The 20,326-nt window shown below is 42.9% G+C and overlaps 1 protein-coding gene and 1 long non-coding RNA gene across 4 annotated transcripts in view; one reads left to right on the top strand and one right to left on the bottom strand.

Annotated features, from left to right (window-relative positions):
• Positions 1–20,326, bottom strand: part of raph1b (Ras association (RalGDS/AF-6) and pleckstrin homology domains 1b) — a 37,912-nt gene that overhangs the window by 11,283 nt on the left and 6,303 nt on the right. Inside the window, exons 2-7 of one of the 3 annotated variants that reach the window (XM_077551730.1) lie at positions 17,373–17,456; positions 3,279–3,398; positions 2,929–3,034; positions 2,676–2,855; positions 1,108–1,538; positions 579–665 (exon numbers count right to left, since the gene is read on the bottom strand). In XM_077551730.1, coding sequence (XP_077407856.1) covers positions 579–665; positions 1,108–1,538; positions 2,676–2,855; positions 2,929–3,034; positions 3,279–3,398 — 924 coding nt within the window. In that variant the 5' untranslated portion in view covers positions 17,373–17,456. The remainder of the gene's footprint in view (positions 1–578; positions 666–1,107; positions 1,539–2,675; positions 2,856–2,928; positions 3,035–3,278; positions 3,399–17,372; positions 17,457–20,326) is intronic. The other 2 variants (XM_077551749.1, XM_077551740.1) reach the window with 2 other exon arrangements.
• On the top strand, positions 8,378–11,233 carry LOC144041260 (uncharacterized). The gene is made up of 3 exons (XR_013290063.1): positions 8,378–9,324; positions 9,410–9,481; positions 9,565–11,233. It is a non-coding gene; the product is annotated as an uncharacterized LOC144041260 (long non-coding RNA).

Genomic DNA, 20,326 nt, shown 5'->3' with positions numbered 1-20,326 from the left:
TTTTAACCATTAGTTTAATTATTAATTACTGATTCTGTCCATTTAGGGGGACTGCGGCATAAAGCTTATATTGGTGAAATAAAAAAGTTAAGTAAATTTTTTTTAGCAATGTTTTTGTACAAGAAAAAGAGGCTGAAAACTCAAACAACATCACATACAAAAGCTGCAGAAAATATGATGTCTCTACAAACAACATTTTTGAGTGCCACTGTCAGAGAGACATCAATTTAGCAATACTTTGTTTTCTATTGTTGTAGTTTAGTGACACTTGATCTACTACAGCTGTTTTTAATATTACGGTTGAGTTTGAAATGCCTCTCGGTATGATGTATGTGCAGTTCTACACCACAACCGATATTAAAAACACATATACATCTGCGACAGTATAAATCAATATGGATCATTATCATTGAAAAGGCAGAATATCGAGAACAGTTCTTGCATTAGATTATGCCTAATATTGTGGCCAGTGCGTGCATCTTCAGGCTCAAGTAACAATATCAGGTGGTCATATAGAATCAAGTTAACATGCATGCGCACACACACAGAAACATACACAAACACACACATGCACTTACAGTGGCCCGATCCACTTCACCCTCTTGTGAGGTGAAGTCAAGGTGCCGCCTAGCCGTTTTACCGTTGGCCCACCGCAGTGTGACATGCTGGAAATGTGCATGTGTGTAGATGAAGATAGAAGAAATGATGCAAACAAAATATGAACACATGCAAGGTTGGCTGGAAAGTCACAGTACATGCCAGACTTCACTGAATGAACTGAAACATTTATTGTTTCTCGCTTTTTGTGAACTTTACCCTCAACAATTGTTAAAAATGTCTGAGCGTGAAAGGAGTCATTCAGGAGCAGTCACGCTTAGAAGATTACAATGCCTTATTAGCTAGCTACCCAGCGCAATAACAATAAATGTGCTGTATTGCAAACACATGCAGCGTCTCACATGCTTTGTGGTTAAACGTACACCATAACAACCAGATTGAGGCCAATTAGTCAACTTTTTTTCGTCAGCCTTTTATGCCTAATTTGATTGTTATTGTAAATGCATACAGAAGCGGACACACAATGTGAGCTAACTTTTTATGTTGTACCTCTGTGCTGGTTTGGTTTTGTCTTTGTACGGTGGGGCTGCTCCGTCCATCCACCTCTCCAGCCGTCATCCCTTTATCAATGTCCAGTGAGTCCATACTGGACGCCGATGCACATGCTGAGTTTACGCTCGACCGCTGGGACGGAGCCTCCTGTTCGCTGACCGCACCCACCGAGCCCGTCCGCCGATGGTGCTGTCCGCCCCCGGACGAGCCGGATGAAGGACGTCTCAACGTGGTGGAGGAGAAGGAGGACGAGGACGATGAGGACGACGAAGACGTCTGACGGGCAGCTTCATCCATGCTGAGGGAGGCTTTCTCCAGCTGAGAGGTGATGTCATCCAGGGAAATGTTGGAGGCCACGGGGCGTGTGTTGATACTGCCGCCTCGCACCGTGTTGGCCGGAGACGCCCGTGTGCTGCTACTGGTACTTCCTGTTTGAGGATTTATGTATTTCAACAACACATTCCCTGCATTCACAATAGATAGTATTCACATGACGTCATGTGCCCCACATTGTGTGCCGTTCACGGGTCCATGGAATGTCGAATGGGAACGGACAGAAAAGTGTCCGGAATTGCAAAGATAAATCGAACAGCTTTCCAACTGACAAAAGTCTACCAAAGTGTGTTCTAACCATTTTTATGAAGTCTTTTGCTCCCAAAAGCGTATAAAAACATTATATTTTAAATATTGACATGGTCCCAAAAACGGCTTTGATGCAGCGTCTGACCTGAAGAGGTCGCTTAAAGCAATGGTAGTTATTACAAAAAAGGGCCAGCAGGTGGCAGCAGAGTATAAGAGCTCAACCAGGGCCATGTCGCAATAAGCTCTTTTCCCCATTGTTTTCAACGGGTTTGTCAATAATGCTGACATTTAGCTATATTCTAATGCTAATTGCTGCAAAACGAAAACAGTAAAGCAGATAAGTGATGAATCAACAATGTTGTTGTTTTTGTTGCAACATGCTAGCACAGTCGGGGAACTAGCTAACTTGGTTTAAAAATAACCAGAGATTCTTCACATCGAATTTACAAATGTTAAATGCACATAGCAACCATTAAAAGCCTAAAGTACAGAAGACGCAAGAATGTCCGTGTTTTGGGATTGAGCTTTCCTACCTTAGAGCATACGTGATATTGCCATGTAGTCCGGTCGGGGCAGTAACATCGGCAAATGTTTGTAATCCAATCTATTCCACTAATCAGAAGTTTTAACGTGTACCGCTGCAAGGAGTGTTGAGCTAAATCTTCCGCATACGTCTTGCTTACCCAAGTAATGCTGACATTCACCCACCATGAAGGGCTGACGTCAGTGAATACTATCTATACATTTCTACACAGATTGACAAACATAGCCAACATGGATTTGAAGACTTGGGACAGACCTTTTTGGAAGGGGTGGGGACTTGGGGCATACTGTCTATCACTTGTCCCAAAATGCTTGCTCATATATTGTATTTGAAAACAGTGTCCATGTTACAAGGCTATTTAACGGTATTCTACTGCCCAGTTATGAACCTAAATTCCTAACAACCCTGACTCCCAGTACTTGTAAATCAATGGGACTACCTCCACTGCTTCCCCCTCCACTGGTGCCTGGATGCTTAGTGTTGGCACCGCGTCCCCCTGTAGTGCGCTTGCTCTGACCCCGAGAGTTTGGCTTGGAAATGGTACTAAGCTCCTGTTCAATGGTACACAAGTCAGCCATCAGAGCATCCAAGTCTACTGTGTCGCCCTGGTTCAGTGCCTCTGCATGAAGAAGCGATAAGGGGCGTTAGTGTATATCTTTTTGGCGGGGATCATTAATGAGATGAGGGCTCACCATTTATGTTATACATTGAGAAGCGGTAGGAGAAGTTGGCAATGTTTGTCTCTTGCCTGAGAGGAGGCTTCTGCAGTGCCTTCTGGGGCCTGCCGTCATCCATACTCTATAAAGACAATACAAACATTTATGGTGATTGGTTAAAAACAAAAATGTCAATGCTTAAGACAGACATTCGGTGGTATCCATCTGCTTCGTAATCACACACAAGATTGATTGTATACAAAAAACAAAGGAGGTGGTAAAAGGAGAGTTGCTAGGATACAGAGTGTGGCAACAGGAATAGCAGTGTTCAAGTTGCTATGGTAACAGTCCCATCCTTAAACGTGTTTGTTAATCTGTGTGGTAACCTGTGTGATCTTGTCCAACTCCCCCAGCCAGGCTCCAAACATCTTGTCCAGGTCTTGGTCCTCCTTATCACTGTCCTCCTCGGCTCCATGATCCAACTCGTCATCTGATACTTGCTCCATCTAGCAGACGCACACAAAAGGCACATCAAAAGTTAGTTTAATGCGCTATGCACACTAAAATCCATGACAACCGCTCTTGTGGCTTAAAGTATAGCGCAATGAGCAGAAATGCTTCTTTGGTGAAAGTTTATGTGGGCTGCATCCGCATCATTGTTAGCTGTCCATCATCTACAAACCACAAGGATCACATGACGCTGCAGTGCCATGGAGACAATGCCATGCAAAGCAGTCTGGCACACTGTTGCAGTTGTGGAGGCAGGCAAAGCCAACCGCTGCTGAGCTCCTTCAAAAGGGGATGACAGCTCCCTCTTATGGACTCACAGGGAAATGGTGACATTGCAGCTGTGTGCCACTTCAATTCAACATGTTCATTCATTTAATTTATTTAATGATCTCATTTACAATTGACACATTGCACACAATGAGGCACTGTGCAGCAGATATTTATTCACGTACTATTGTACTATAATTAATATAGGATACAAAAGTAACACAAAAACACAAGGCGAGGGTTCAGCAACCTATTTGAAAACTGACTTACTGAATGTTTAATGCGGAGGGCTACACACTTCTGAAATAAAGTGGTGTTGACAGGCACTGATCATGTCAAAGATTTCTATCAACAAAATGTAACCACCATTTTGAATGTTGACCCCTGAACAAGGCAATACAACAGAACACACAAAACTGCTAGAACGGGTCTGATACAGCACTGAGCAAGAGTGAGTGCTGACATTGATCACCCCCGTTTATTTAGACAGCATGATGCTTTTCAACCTGTGGAATGAACCGCCATGCCAGCACTAGACAATGTCATTTAAACTCCTTACTCACAAGAGGGAGACAGAGGCATGACAAGACTGATGCTGTGTAAAAAAACATTAGTCTCACACACACCATAAAATACTGAACTATGAACAAAAGTCAGCAAAATGTTACCAGTCACTCACATTGTACTTTTGTCTTGACAAAGTCCCCAAACAACCCTCACCCTAAACAGTAAACGCCCCATGGTCTTTTGCTCTGTATAGGGGTAAGCTTGGGATTTACGGAATGACACTAACCATAAGCAAATAAGTTAGCAGCTGAAAACTGGAGTTAACTGAGTAAGAAAAAAAAATTCTTTAACGCGTTCAAGAATTTTTATTTATCTTAAGAGTTAGTTGGTGGTATATATTATTAGACTAACTTTATCTTTCATATAATTTTAACACATTTAAAAAGGAGAAGTATGGCCTACCGTAAATTTCATAACACCTTCTGTAAAAACTGAACTGAAGTACAAGGGGGTTGGAGGCTCTGACCATATTTGCTTTGGGCCTCCAAATGACCAGCCACAGCCTTCAAGTGAGCTAGCCAAAGTGTGATCATTTGGTCTCGTACATTTGTGACAAAGGCTGCTCGGAATTGCCACAACTCATGTTAATGGCATGACATATTTACCATCAACAATTCATTTAGGCATTGTGGTAATATGTTGCAATTGTGCAGAGACATTTTCACTCAGCAGAGATTTCTTCCCTGATTGCTTATGAGTTGATTGGTGAGGTGACAAGTGGAAAGTGGGAACAATGGACAACGTCATGTCAGCTATTGGTGTGTTCTCAAATACATCACAACCATCTACCATGTAGCCTTGTGCTCATTTTCAAACTGTCAGGGACCTGCACAAGAGCAATGCTACGTTAGTAAAGTACATTAATATCACTGTAAAGAAGTTGCGTAGATCCCGTCCATTAACCACATATGCCAAATAAACTTTCCTTTTTTTAGAGGAGCATATGAAAATACAAAATGCAAATACAGCTCAGGATTGATTTTTTTTTTTTGCGCTGCAAACATTTGCTGCACACTTAGAGGTTGAGAGCAGTGCGCAATTGCTCACACGTGCAGCTTCGAGGGAACATTGCCTGGATGTGGGAGGACCAAGAGAGCAGGATGGCTTGAATCCAACTGTTTGCCAATATTCTCTGGGGTTCCTCTTATTGTGCAAATACTCACTTTTAACAGCTGTGTTTAAACAGCAATCAGCCTGCAGTTCTTCAAGACACAGTTGCTGGTAGACACACTACACACGAACAACCATGAATATGCTAATTCTTTCCAACTGCAAGAAGTAAAAAATTAATAAAAAAAGAAAGAAGGAAAAATAACCACAGACACAGAATAAAAAAAATGAAGACAAAAACAGAAAGTGAGTTGCTATCATTTTAATGGAATTGTATCCTCAACGGTGTGCACTAGTGCAGTTTTAAGTGAATTACCACCTGAGCCAGTGCTTTTAAGATTATGTAGTATGACCCAAGGGGGGTTTCAGTGGGCCGGTGGAAAGTGCATGTGTCCTAAGGCATCATTTTGTACCAGACAGCTTTGGCCTTTCATCTGCCGATACTGCAGGGGTCCTGCTCTCTCGTCTGAGCATGACCGGCACTCATCTGTCTCCTGCGACTAAGGGTGGCTCAAAGGACAGAGAGGAGGCAGGGTCAGAAATCGCAAGTCCCTTCGCTGTAAAGTAGTGGTGCTTTGTATGGGTATAGATGACAAAAAGGTGCAATGCCCCTTAAACAGCTTTAAAGAATGTGAAGGCGCAAGCACATGACGAAAAGGAGGTAGCAGAGGAGATTATTACTATCTTTAGACACTCATCAGAGTGTTGGGACGTTTGAAAAGCAGAGCAGTGTGTGTAGTTTTCCCTTAGTCTTTGCAAGAAAACTGACTATAGGTTTTAAAGTATGCCAACATTCAGTGCACTGGGAGGACATACATACATTAAACTACTTAAATGCTCCTAATACATCTCGTACAATTTTTCATACCTAGGGTCAATGAGACATAAAAAACAAAAATGAACTTGCTGACTGTGCTCATTTTCAGTCACATGACGTGGAATAACTGATGCTGCCTAAAGCCAAATGTGGACGTTTCCAACTGCAAGAAAGCTTTTATTTTCCATAGTTCCAAAAGCATTCATTCTTGCGTCAGACAGTGGCCTGCAGTAAATACTTATGAAGAGACTAGATGACAACGAGTGTTAACTAGAATGAAACTCCATTTAGAGCAGACCTCTGGCTTAGCTGAGCTGTAAAAAAAAAAAAAGAAGAAAAAAAAGCAGGGCACCACATTTGTGTCCCTTTATCCATTAGGTACTAAATAAGCTAACAGTTAGCCTAGCCCTTCCTCTTCTTGTTTGTATTGTTTGGCAGCCGGGATCACAGAGAAAACGAGATAGCAGCCCGGCTAACCAACGTTCATACGTGGTAGCCATGTTGGCAGGGACAACATTCCCATCAAATACATCAAAATTCTGTCTTAACCTGTTTAGTTTTCAACCATGTGCAGCACAATCTGCCAGCATCCTTTGTTTTTGGTTTTCTTACCATCCACACACATGGAATGCACTGATGTCTCCTTATGAGTATCATTTCAACTTGAACATTTCAAACTTAGCAGTTAATCCTTTCATAACTCAGTCATTTAGCAAACCTGATGGTTGGCAGGATAATGAACAGTATAGCTGAGTAAACACTATTGTAGTCAAATACAGTACACCTATGATGACTGAGTTTCAGTCAAGACTATTTTTGGACTAGGTCACATCCTTCAACATGCAAAATTACAGAGCAAGACTGAGGTTCTTTTCCCCAGGCCGATGACTGCAAATGTGGCTAATGCCTGACCAATACTCCAAATAATTATTTTGATGCCCAACAAACCACGAAAAGAATGCAGCTATGCAGGACAGACTATGCTTCATCCCCTGGCCGTCAGCATGTGTTGAGCTGCTGACATTTTGTCTGCAAAACACATTTTCCTTGGTGGTCAAGACAAGCCACTTTTTCTTCCAGGCAAAACAGAAGACAAAAGAAGTCACTAGGAGACAAGCTTAAGGTAGGAGAGCAAATTTGTTGACATCTTCAAAATTTGTGATATAATTTAAATAGTGAAAAAGAGAAACATGCATGATGATGATGCATATGAATAGATCAGACTGTTCCCCCTTTTCTCAGAAAAAAAAACTTTTGAACTAATGTCATAAATTGGGATTTTCCATTAAATTACTGCCAAATGCAAGATATTGGGATTAGGTATGAAACCAGATATTACAGGGAAGGGAATAATCTATGTAGTGCAGGTACTGTACACCTGACTTCAGCCCTTGAGTGGCAGATGGAGCTCATTTCATTCATGAAATCTTCTTTTGAGATTTATCCTCATCCAGGGACACCATTTTATGGATTAAATTTTGGTCTACTTATTTTTCTTTTGTGAATGTACCCCCACACACCAATTCAAAAATCAAGCACAAAAACTAATGAGACAATATCTTTCTCGGCTGGGAAACAAAAGCCGATCCGTTCTATTTAAAATGACACACACCAAATGTGACACATGCCATAAATAAGGAGCGGCTACAACGGAAGGGTGCAACTGATGGTAGAGATGGATAACAGAGGGAATGATGGACATGGAGTGAGCCGCCTCGGATGTGAATAGAGTGGAGAGTGCAATGAGGACAACAGCTCCAGTGTCATTAGTCAAATGTGACTGGCAGTGTGCAAGCAGAGGAAACGACGCACATTTACGGATCCACGCGTTCTTACACAAGTCCACTGAAGCGTAGCATGACACAGTGAACAGCTTGGGCTTACACACCCAATTATGGGGGAGGGGCACAGAAAGAGGAGGGTTGGAATGGGCAGGAAGGTGGAGACAAGGCCGGCAGATGGACAATAAGAGAGGGGGAGAGTAAAAATGAGATTGGCCAGCAGATGCAATGAACAACAGCGTCCCAATCTCAGACAGAGAGTGCATGAGCGAGAGAATGGTCGTTTCCATGGTGACCACACTCGCTCTACAGATACATGCACAGAGAGAGCCTTGCAAGAATTGCCAGTCATCACTGCAGCGACATCACATGATCCATTCGCTTGGTCCTATCAGCAAAAGTATAGGAATACAGTGGTGCTCTGAAATTAACTCTTTCACTGCCACTGACGTTTAAAGACGTCAAGTAAAAACCTACGCTTCACTGCCAATGACGTCAAAAGACGTCATCCAATGATTTTTTTTTTTTTTTTTTTTGAAACGGGTAGAGGAAACCCTCCCGCATGTCTGGTCAAAGTTTCAAGTCTGTCTGTTGTGCCTAAGGACTATTTTTGGCTCCTAGAGGGCAGCGATGACTCTCTTTTGACAAGATCGGGTGGGCGTCAGTAGTATAAAAGGCCAGGCGGGGCTAGAGCGTCGAGGAGTAGGCGAGAGTTGAGAAGAGACGAAAAATGGCGACCGACGGTAAGAAGCAGACCACGCTTGATCGATTTTTTGGAAAAGGAGAAGCATCAACCAGTGCTAAAGTGCACCATTATGATGACCGCGATGATGATGGTGATAAGGAGGTTGACGCCGAAGCTGCAGCGTTGACGCGGCGGCAGCTTCGTTCACGTCCTCAGGCCTCAGAGGCTAGCGGTGCTAGCGCCGGAAAACGTCGTGCACGACCGAGCACTTCTGCACGCGAGGACGTTCAATCCGACGAAGGTGATGATGATGGCGACAATGAGGTTGATGCCGAAGTTGCAGCGTTGACGCGGCGGCAGCTTCGACCGCGTGTTAAGGCCTCGGAGGCTAGCGGTGCTAGCGCCGGAAAACGTGGTGCACGACCGAGCACTTCTCCGCACGAGGACGTTCAATCGGACGACGACGAAGAGTATCCTGAGTCCGATGGATATTCTTCGGAGGAGTGGGTACAGTCTGACCACGGAGAAAGTGATTCGGACAGTATTTCATCCGCAGAAGACGTCGAAGGTAAGCACAAACTTGCTATGAGATACTTTTCTAGCACGCTGCTAGCACCTCGTGTAACGTGAATGTGCATTCATAGATCGTGGATCGTGCTCACAGCGACGTCCCACTGCAAAGACGACAAAGAGAGGTATAAAAAAAGTGTTTTCAATACACCGCAACAACAAAAGAAAACGCTCTTTCGATATTATTGTAATTGTATATATTTCTTTCAGCTGCAGCTCAGAGTGACGCTCCTCGGAGTGAGCAGAATAAAGGTCCATCAACCAGTGGATCCAAGAAAAAACGTAAATATATATATTTATATATATATATTGCATCACACTGATCTAAAATGAATATTATATGATATTGAAATGTATATTTGCAGATCCCCAAAAATCTGGCTGGCATGAAGCAGGCTGGCAGCCAAACTCCTTCCCCTTCACTGTGGAGCCAGGACCAAGAGGTGCCGCAGCAGAGCTGAATTCAACCCGGCCAGTTGACTTCCTGCAGCTCTTCATCACAGACGAACTTCTGCAGCACATTGCTGATCAGACAAACTTATTTGCACGTCAGTCAATGCAAAAACGGGCTGAAAGTCTGCCACACTGCAGGAGTCGTGCTTGGAAGCCAGTGTCTGTGTCTGAGCTCAAAACGTTTTTTGCACTCCAATTCCTTACTGGGTATATAAACAAGCCCAGTATCGAAATGTATTGGACTCAGGACGAAATAGAGACGACACCATTCTTCAGTCGCGCAATGCCTAGAAACCGCTTCCAGCTCATCTGGAGTTTCCTGCACTTCAACGACAACGAGACGGCACACAGTTCAGACGACAAACTATTTAAAATTCGTCCTGTGTTCAATCACGTTGTAAACAAGTTCAAGGAACTGTTTCAACCGGGCAGGAATATTTGTATTGATGAGGGAATGATGAGTTTCCAGGGACGTCTTTCGTTCAAAGTGTACAACCCCCAAAAGCCGGTCAAATATGGGATCAAATCATATATTTTGTGTGACTCCCAAACCGGCTATTGTTTCAATATGCAACCCTATGTTGGCATTAGTTGTTCTCTCCCCGATACAGTGTTCAACTTACTGGATCGTCTGCCAGGAAATGGGTACACACTATTCATGGACAATTTTTATAACTCTATTGCTTTGTGTGAACGTCTCCTGGCAGCGCGCACCAATGTTTGTGGAACGCTGAGGAAGAACAGGGGTGAACCCAGTGAGATAACGTGCCTAACCAACACTGGCCTTGGGGTGGGAGGGAAACTGGTAAGGCACAACACAAATGTTTTAATTGTGGCATGGCAGGACAAACGTTTGTTGAGGATGGTGACAACGTTTCACAAAGATGAAATGCGGACAGTGGAGGTGTGGCGGAAGGCACAAAAAAAAAAAGTGCCTTTCGAAAAACCAATTTGTGTTGTGGACTACAATTCCAAGATGAATGGAGTGGACAAGATGGATCAAAACATCTCGTACCACCCATTCACACGGAAAACGTTGAAGTGGCACAAAAAGTTTGTTGCGTATCTGTTCCAAATATGCATGTTCAATGCTTACATATTGTACAAAAAAAAAATGGGACGAGTCAACCTTTTTTGGAGTTCATCCAGCAGGTGGTGAGAGGGTGGCTGTTGCCACAAGACCAGGAGGAAGTTGGGATGGAAGAGCATGAGGAAGCCAGACAAAGTACCAGGTCACCGTATTTTGATCCTGAAAGCCGACTTGATGGTAACATGGCCAAACACACGCTGGAACACATGCCTGCTACTTCCCGGAAAAAAAAGCCAGCAAGAAGGTGTCGGGTCTGCATGCGAAGGGGCATTCGCAGTGAGACAAGGCTGTGGTGCAAATCTTGCAGTGTCCCCTTGCACGCAGGCGAGTGTTACACTGTTTACCACACAAAAGTAAAATTTATGTAGTTCAAACATCCACACAATTGTAAATAATCACACATGCACTGTTGTACACCTTTGTAAATAGTTTGTCAAATTGTTAGTTTTCTATGTAAATAAACTGTTTTTTTTGTTATAAAAAAAGACTTTTTCATTGTTGGTGGTACTGTTTTATAGAAGTAAAGCACTATTTAGGTGTTTGTGGCATCATTCATGGACAAAAAGAAGTGTACAATTCACTGAAGTGCATGAAATAACATCGTTTCACAAAAAGCCGTTTTTCTCCACTTTGTTTCAAAACAGAGAATTTCGGTGAAAGTTACCATTTTCTATTGTTGATTACTGAAGAACGGAATAAGCTAGAAACAAACTTTTTTTTTCTGATGAAAGATGAGAGTCCAATCTTTCATTTGGTAGTATGTGTGTTTCCATAGTCCAAACACAACATTTTCTGTGGACCTTGAAAGATCACTCAAAATGCTTAAATCGGCTGGCAGTGGGGACAACCCGTTTCGGAAAACGTCTGGCAGTGAAAGAGTTAAGAGTGACTGAATCGAATTATTATTTTTTTTTGCTTTGACCTGTGAGAGCAGATTTGAGTTACAAACGCTGTATGCTGGAAGTGAACTCAACTGAACTCCCTTCAAAACAGTTTGGTCCTGAAATAAGGTTTATTATTTTTCTTTCCACTCCTAGTTTAAGATTAACTCTCAGACTAAAAATAAACCAAATTGTTTAATTGAAGAGTATAAATTGTCCCTCGGTGTGATTGTGAGTTCCTGGTGTACCCCGCCCACTGCCCAGAAGCTGCTGGGACTGGCTCCATCCCAACCTTTGTGAGGGTAAGCGGTTTGGATAAAGGCTGGATGGACCATTTAATCAACAGAGTGAATACAAATGGTGCAGCAACACATGTAGACAAATCTGACAGTAGTCAGTAAGTCTGTATTTTTTTTTTATCCTTAGCGGAGAACAACTAATATTAATGTTGTGCTGATGAACTTAAGAGCTGCATTGAGATGTCTCAATAAATAGTGTATCCATCTGATTGTCTCATATTGCTCATACATGACCACAGCAGACACACCAAAAGGCACAACACAATGGCCATTCAATTAATGCAGCCTCACTGTTTAATTCTTTTTAAACTTACAGTGCACAGTATTTAATTACAAACCCAATTCCCAAAAGTTGGGAGAATATACAAATTGTGAATAAAAACTGAATGCAATTATGTGGAAGTGCCAAATTTCAATATGTTGTTCAGAATAGAACATAGATGACAGGTCAAAAGTTTAAACTGAGAAAAAGTATAATTTTAAGGGAAAAATATGTTCACTGTAAATTTCATGGCGCCAACAAATCGCAAAAAAGTTGGGACAGGTAGCAATAAGAGGCTGGAAAAGTCAATTGCCCCTATAAAAAAACAACTGGAAGACCAGTTACTACTAATAAGGTCCATTGACAACTTGATTGGAGTATAAAAAGAGCTTCTCGGAGTGGCAGTGTCTCTCAGAAGCGAAGATGGGTAGAGAAGTGTTTACCAGCGAAAAATGGCAAAAAGGTTGAAGTAATTATCATCATCTACAGTGCATAACGTCATCCAAAGATTCAGAGAATCTGGAACAATCTCTGTAAGTAAGGGTCAAGGCCGAAAAATCATACTGGATGCCCATGATCTTCGGGCCCTTAAACGGCACTGCACCGCAAACAGGGATGCTTACTGTAAGGGAAATCACAGAAAGGGCTCAGCAATACTTCCAGAAAACATTGTGGGTGAACACAATCCACCGCCAGCCGCCTTTGCCAGATGAAACCCTACAGTACAAAAAATAAGCCATTTCTAAAGCAGACCAAGAAGCGCAGGCGTTTCTCTTGGCCAGGGGTTATTTAAAATGGAGTGTGGCAAAGTGGAAACCTGTTTTGTTGTTCCAATTTCTTTACGGAAACTGGGGCGCTATATCATACTGACTAAAGAGGACAAGGACAACCCAAGTTGTTATCAACACTCAGTTTATAAGTTTGCATCTGTGATGGTATAGGGTTGCATGAATGCGTTCGTCATGGGCAGCTTCCACATCTGGAAAGGCATCGTCAATGCAGAAAGGTATATTCCGATTCGAGAACAACATATGCTCCCATCCAGGCATCATCACTTTCAGGAAAGATCTTGCATTTCTCAACACGATAATGCCAGACCACATGTAGCACCAATTACAACACCATGGATGCGTAGAAAAAGAATCCTGGTATTGAAATGGCCAGCCTGCAGTCCACTTCTTTCACTTATAGAGCACATTTGGCACATCATAAAGGGGAAGGTGCAAGAAAGAAAACCCAAGATAGTTAGAGAGACACGTGTTCGACAAGCATGGGACAGCATTCCTATTTCTAAACTTGAGAAAATTGTCTCCTCGATCCCCAGACGTTTGCAGACTGTTGTAAGAAGAAGAGGTGATGCCTCACTGTGGTGAAAATGGCCTTGTCCCAACTTTTGGGAGATTTGTTGACACCATGGAATTTAAAATCAACATAGTTTTCCCTTAAAATAATAAATTTTCTCAGTTTAAACTGTTAACTTGTTCTCTATGTTCTATTCTAAATAAAATATAAAAATTTGACACTTCTACATAATTGCATTCAGTTTTACTTCACAATTTGTATAGTGTCCCAACTTTTTGGGAATTGGGTTTGCATGTTGTTAATGTATATTTTTAAGTAGAGAATAAGTCAACCACAAAACTATGATGACAGCATTTGTCGAATGAGGCTTTCCTGCCACCATGCACGCCACCCACACTGACAATTCCTGTGTACATTAACGTCCATTCTACTGTATCTAAGTTAGTCATGACGTTTTCACAGTTTACTAGCATCCTCTATTGCTGGACAGTTGTTACTACAGCCCATAGCGATCTGAACGTCACATGACTATTTCTCTGAACACGCCCCCTCTGGCAGAAAAGTAGCAGTGCTGCGTTAATGGACAACAGAGAGTCCTCGAGCTACGTCGCACGCAACCTATGTAGTTTTGACTTTACGGCACCTGTGCCTCGTCAGTAACCCCTCCTTTTTCGCTAATTTTCCCACAATAATCACGCCATTTTAAAATTATTTAAAGTTGTGTTGTTGTCACCTCCAGCAACGGACGTCCATCGAGCAGGTCGGCTTACCATCAGGCGCGTCACATTTCGGTGTTTAAGCTTGAATTAGCTCTGTCGACCGTCAGCAATGAATGTCCGTGCAGAAACACGGAATATTGGTTCCGGCGTCTTACGCAAATATGTTGTTTTTTTTAATTACTGTACAAAGTATTTTGATGTAAATATAGACTTTAACGGGGGAATCCGACTTAAGTCGAAATTCGGGTTACATCGCCAGCGTAGGAACGAAACTCCGCCGTAATTTGATGACTCCCTGTACAATGACGAGGGATAAACTTAGTGTTTTTCTGTCAACTTTCCGTCCAAGAGAACTGACACTCACTTTGATGAAAAGGAAACATGTGTGAGGTGGACAGGTTGGATGATATTGCCATTTCCAATGAAGTGTCAGGAGTGCTTTTTTTCCCAACTCGGCGACACTGCTACGTGGAATTACCCCCTCTCTTACACTGGTGAGTGCTTACAAATCTGATCATGCAAATACTTTACAAGTTTGTACAATCCGGATTTGTTTTCCCTCGGTGTGGTCAAAATGCCATCAAAGTTAGCAGTTTCATGCAAGTCTTGAAAGTGTTATTACGGTACGTTAGTAACTTCTGCATCTGCATCTAGCATCTGCTAATTGGGCCGACTCCACCGTCATTTATACCGTAAAAAGTCTTTATGGTGATGGTCAGTTATTAAATTCAACTGTGTAATATCTATTCAACCATAGCAGCACTAACGAAACAGATTATTTCCCCGCATTTTTTGTGGATCGCTATGTCATCTTGTCATGGGTCACCACAGCGAACATGTTTGGCAACTTTTACACAGACTGCCCTCCCTCATGCATCCCACCACCCATTTTTATCTGGGTTGTGGACCAGTAGTGGTTGGGAATTGGGGTTTTCAAAGTATGTGACTGTGATTTGTCCTTCCAATTACTCAATTATTTAATAGGATAATCAATTTAAAAATCGATAGTGACAGCTCTACTCATGTCCATATAGCAGCTGTGTTCTGTTTGCAGTTCAGGCTAGTAGTGTCACATGCACACCGGGTTCAGACGGCACTGGCAGGGGCAATGATGGTGGCATTCTCACCACTTTGGTAAAATAAACCCAAAGTGAATTTAACAAATAAGTACAATCACTGTAAATGCAATATTGAAGAAGTGATTCCGCTCCATACTAACCAAATTTAGAAAAGCACTAAGCTAATTCTGTGCTATTATTTGCACTTGAATGTAAAAAATGGCCCAATACCAGAAGCTATAAGGTTTCAGAATGTTTGAGTGCTTTGCCAACTCGAGAATGGGCTGCATGCCTGTCTGCTACTTGTTTGATAATGATAACACTTGCTGCATAAGCAGCACAATACTCCTTGTGCTCAGCAAAACTTACGAGCGGATGCAGAGCCCGTGCATCAAAGCATTCCTCCTGCTGTTTGCTGGATGCTACCTACAGGCAGAGAGATGTGCACTCCGGATGGTGTGCTACAATCGCCATCGCCCCATTTCCTTCGTTGTTTATTTGCAGCGAGCCAGTGAATGGCTGGCACTGAAAGGCAGAATTCAACACAACAGTGTCTGTTTGCTTGTCGTATTAAACAGACGTAAACGTGGGCTATCTGGTTTTCCTGTCACAATCTGCTCGTGCTATCTTCTTCAAAAATTGCAGCATGGGTTCCATGATAACAAACACAGACCACAAGATGTCCAGCAGCCTTGATTGCTGCTGAAGACATCCATGGACTGTTAACACAACACACGAGCAGCACCATGTCCTGAATTGATTTTAGTCATCATCTGAAGGCTACATCACATCCCCACAAAAAAGCTAGTAAGTGGTAAGTAGTGTTGTTCCGATACCGATACTGGTATCGGCAGAGGCCCCCGATACTGCATTAAAACAGTGGTACCGGTATCGGTGAGTACTAACAAGTAACATGCCGATACCATTAATTCTGACACTGATATAGGACTTTGGATGCAGCATCTTGTGACATGTTCACTGCATGCCGAGCTAAGATATCCTATTGGCCCTTGAATGCTCTGAACCAATGGCAGGACAGCTTTTTCATGTTGAGAAAAAAAACACACGTAGGTATCGGCATCGGACGATACTGCAAAGCTCGGTATCGGAATCAGTATCGGGGGCCAAAAAACGGTATCGGAACAACACTAGTGGTAAGTAGACTTTTTAGGTGATTAACTCATTCAAACCCAAAAACGTGTGTAGACATGTTTTTTTTAATACTTTGTCCTACACTCCCAAAAACATATTTATATTTATTTTTTCATGTTTTTTTATGCAAGAGCATAAAGAAGGCTTTGGTGCAGCTTCTGACATGGTCTTAAAGCAATGGTAGTTATTACAAAAAACAGCCAGCAAGCGGCAGCAGAGTATAAGAGATCAGCTTTTTTTGTCAGTGTTTTCACCAGGAATGTGAATATTGATGAAACTAAGGTATATTCTAATGCTAATTGCTGCAACGGAAACAGATACTAATATACTGGTACATTTTTTCCTGATGAAAGAAGAGACTCTAATCTTTCTTTTGGTAGGTTCCATGTTTTTATAGCAATATAACACAATATTTTGTGGGCCTTGCAAAATCACTCAAAATCTAGTAAAACAGCCGGGAGTGAAGGGGGTTGCTTCAGTGAAAATGGCTCCCAGTGAATGAGTTAAAGGGGCTTCTGCTACACTATTACACAATTCAATTCAATTTGATATACGAGAGATGAACAAGGTGCACACTTTGATACAGCGCACGATCATCATGTACTCTCACTGTAGTCAGCAGAGGATAAAAGCTTGCCAGCCAGTGATGCCTTCTCTTGCGTCAAAGTCGGTCATGGTTGCCGCTCACATGGTTTCACTTAAAATGGGAATTATCTCCTGAGGCTTGCCTCCTCTTTCATTTGACTCTTACTTACAAGAACTGAAAACAAGCACATGCATCCATGCTGGAATATTCAATAATATAAAGATTCCAGCTTCAATGAAACTTCTGTGGCAGTTTTTGATCATAGCAACTTGTCCATTAGTTTTAAAAGAACTAAGTGACAGATCTGCTCTTTAGAATTTATCGCCGCCAGCAAGCAGCCATTAGTCATCCCAGTGTACAGGAAATCTTACCTCTGAAGTGGCTTGGCCCGCTTTCAACCAAGGTTACAGGTCAGTCAAAAACCACCAGTCTACTCTGACAGGGCCTTCAATCCGCTGAAAAAGAAACAAAAGGACAAGCAAAGACATCAGTCAGAGAAATTCTCAAACTTAAGGATGGGCTGCAACAGAGTAGCAGAGCAAGCTGGCAGCTGGAGGAGAGCAAGATGATCCTTCTCTCACAAGAATGCAGCAGATTAACTGCAGAAGGAACTGACACGCAGGCTGAGAGAAGCAAGAATTGCTTTACATTATATTTCAGCTTGGAAGCCTTCAGTTCACTGCATCGCCTCTCACAGAACACAACCTGATCATGTTCATTTGTAAAGACATATTTGTTTCCGAATATTGGCCTTTCATCCAGCTCCAAACTCAATTTTAGGTGATTGAAAAGCAAAGGGGGAGAAGTCAGCTGCTGGGATGTATCAGGAAGCAGTTCGCGCTGGGCTCAGCTGTTCCTTCGTTTTTCTGTGCACCAACTGTTATTCACACCACAGCGTGCACTGCAGCCTGTCTCCTTGCACCAGAACAAACACTGACTGCCTATTTCCAAACACACACCAGGCACTGAGTTTGCGTGCGTGTTTGTTAGCACACGCGTCATCAATACTCGAGCGCACGCCCCACCTCCTTCCAGCTGCCTGGTGCAAACTGTGCCCGGTCAACGTGTAATAACACTCCATCAGCGTGGGGGCAGCAAGCAGGTGTGGCAATGATACATGGACCAGTGCAGCTGCAGGCGAACACAGTTGCTGAAGTCACAACAGTGCCAGGGTCAGCGGGCAGCTGCTCACAGGCAGAAGACAAAGAGACCAGGTCAAGAAAAGGAACAGAGACGCAGGGAAAAAAAATCTTTTTGACAGACTCAAACAAATGCACACTTTGAAGTGTCTTTAGTGTTCTTAAGCATTCTTTGCACCAACATTCAGGTATTCATGTGACATCATGTGCCCCAACATTGTGTGCCGTTCATGGGTCCATGGAATATCGAATGGGAACGGACAAAGAAGTATCCGGAATTGCAAAGATAAATCGAAAGGATTTTCAACCAACAAAGTCTACCAAAGTGTGTTCTAACCATTTTAATCATGTAAGTGTCATTGTAAGATGGTAAAAACGCTTTTACCATAATGAGATCGTGATATGAGCCACTAGCCGTGGCTAGCTCTGGCTAAAAATACATCTGGTGGTCAAGATGAGAGATCTCTCCAAATATCCTCCTTAAGGTCTCTTAGTTTCCTGAAATTGTTGTTAAAGTGTACGAAAACAAGTGACGAATCAACAATGTTGTTGTAACATGCTAGAGCTAGTAGTTAGCGCGGTTGGGAAATTAGCTAACTTGGTTTTAAAATAAGCTGAGATTCTTCACTAATCAAACATTTCAACTTGTACCGCTGCAAGGAGTGTTGAGCTAAATCTTCCGCATACGTCTTGCTTACACAAGTATTGTTAGAGGAAGCTAAAGATGGGTGGACGTTCATCAATAACAAAAGAACATTCGGTGTAAACACAATAGAAACACAGCTGAGTCCGCTGGAAAGTTGACCCACCTTGAGGGGCCGACTCGCGATCCTGTGACGTCAGTGAATACTATTTATAGTCCCACATACAAAAACAACATCTGGACTTTCGAACCAGAAGCAACATTAAGTGCACAGGCCAGACTTTTTACAGCAGGACCCCTTGTGAGGAGGGTAAATAAAAACAACAACATACGGCCGCCCTGATAAGCGCCCTGCATACAGCCGTGAGGGCCCCACTTCAACAACGGAACAAGGGGAAACACTGTAGTCCTGAGTACAGGTGCGTCCTTGTTCACCCAGGCTGCACAACCATTAGCCGCACTCCTCACAGGTAGCTCATTTCCTGTTGGGGCAGGAAGTCGAAAAGAGGGAAGGACGGCGGCCCAGCAAAGGCGATGATGTCATAGGAAGAGAAAAAGACGGGATTGTTGTCGGAAAGCACCGTGAATGACCGCACCGTCCCGAATCCACTGGAGTAACACTGAAAAGGACTTCCTGTGAGGAGGAATGAGTGTCGGCACTCAGCATAAACCAATACTGCGGTTTCCCTGACCATGACCATTCCCTTCAGTAGGCTGGTGAATGGTTCTGAACTGGGTTGAGAAGGTGCATTAGTATTGATCAGCGCATTGCATTTAGTACAGATGATAAGACAAACAAGTCTAGGCTCTTTCTTGGCCAACTGCCTGCCAAACATTGACCCATAAAAAACTGGTTTGACTGCAGTTGTGGAGAACAAATAATATCATATTACACCTGTTCAACCATACAGTTGGACTTGTATGCCAATTCTTCATTCAAACAACACTGAGACAACTGCCCGTAGCGCACATCATAAGGCTAGTTTGAATTGTAAAGGAGGTCACGTCTGGCTACAATTACAAGGGGCTGATCTCCCTTCCTCAGCGGGATTCTCCACACTTCGTGCAGAGACTACTCTGCGAGGGAGAGAACACACATGGTGAGAATTATGGAATAATGCTGCGTCAGGAATGTTCCCACGGTGGCCCGTGGGGTCTGATGGAGCGTCCCATTGGCTGGCTCTCTGCCAATGAGGTTTATGGACAACACGCACATACAAAGTTATGTGATAAAATGCCTCTTGCTTTGGCCTGCATTTTGACTTGCTGAAACATCAATCTCACATTAACTTGAATATTCTTTGCATAATCACCATAAAGGAGTGATGGGTTAAATTGCAGTACCTCAAGCAAATCATTTGAAGTCTGTCACAGTGAGTACTGGTTCATTTTCCTGTGTGATCCAGGAATCATGAGAGAGAGAGAAGATCACCAGAGCAGAAAGAGATTAGCAAGTAGGCGACTCAGTTTAAGAGTCAGAGGCTCGTTGCCAGTGTTAGTCAATGACATCCACACACTGATATTTGCTCGGATTACGCCTACA

Source organism: Vanacampus margaritifer, chromosome 1 (assembly GCF_051991255.1).
Source record: "Vanacampus margaritifer isolate UIUO_Vmar chromosome 1, RoL_Vmar_1.0, whole genome shotgun sequence".
NCBI lineage: Eukaryota > Metazoa > Chordata > Actinopteri > Syngnathiformes > Syngnathidae > Vanacampus > Vanacampus margaritifer.
Note: the sequence above shows the minus strand (reverse complement) of the source record. Positions and strands in the feature narration are given on the sequence as shown.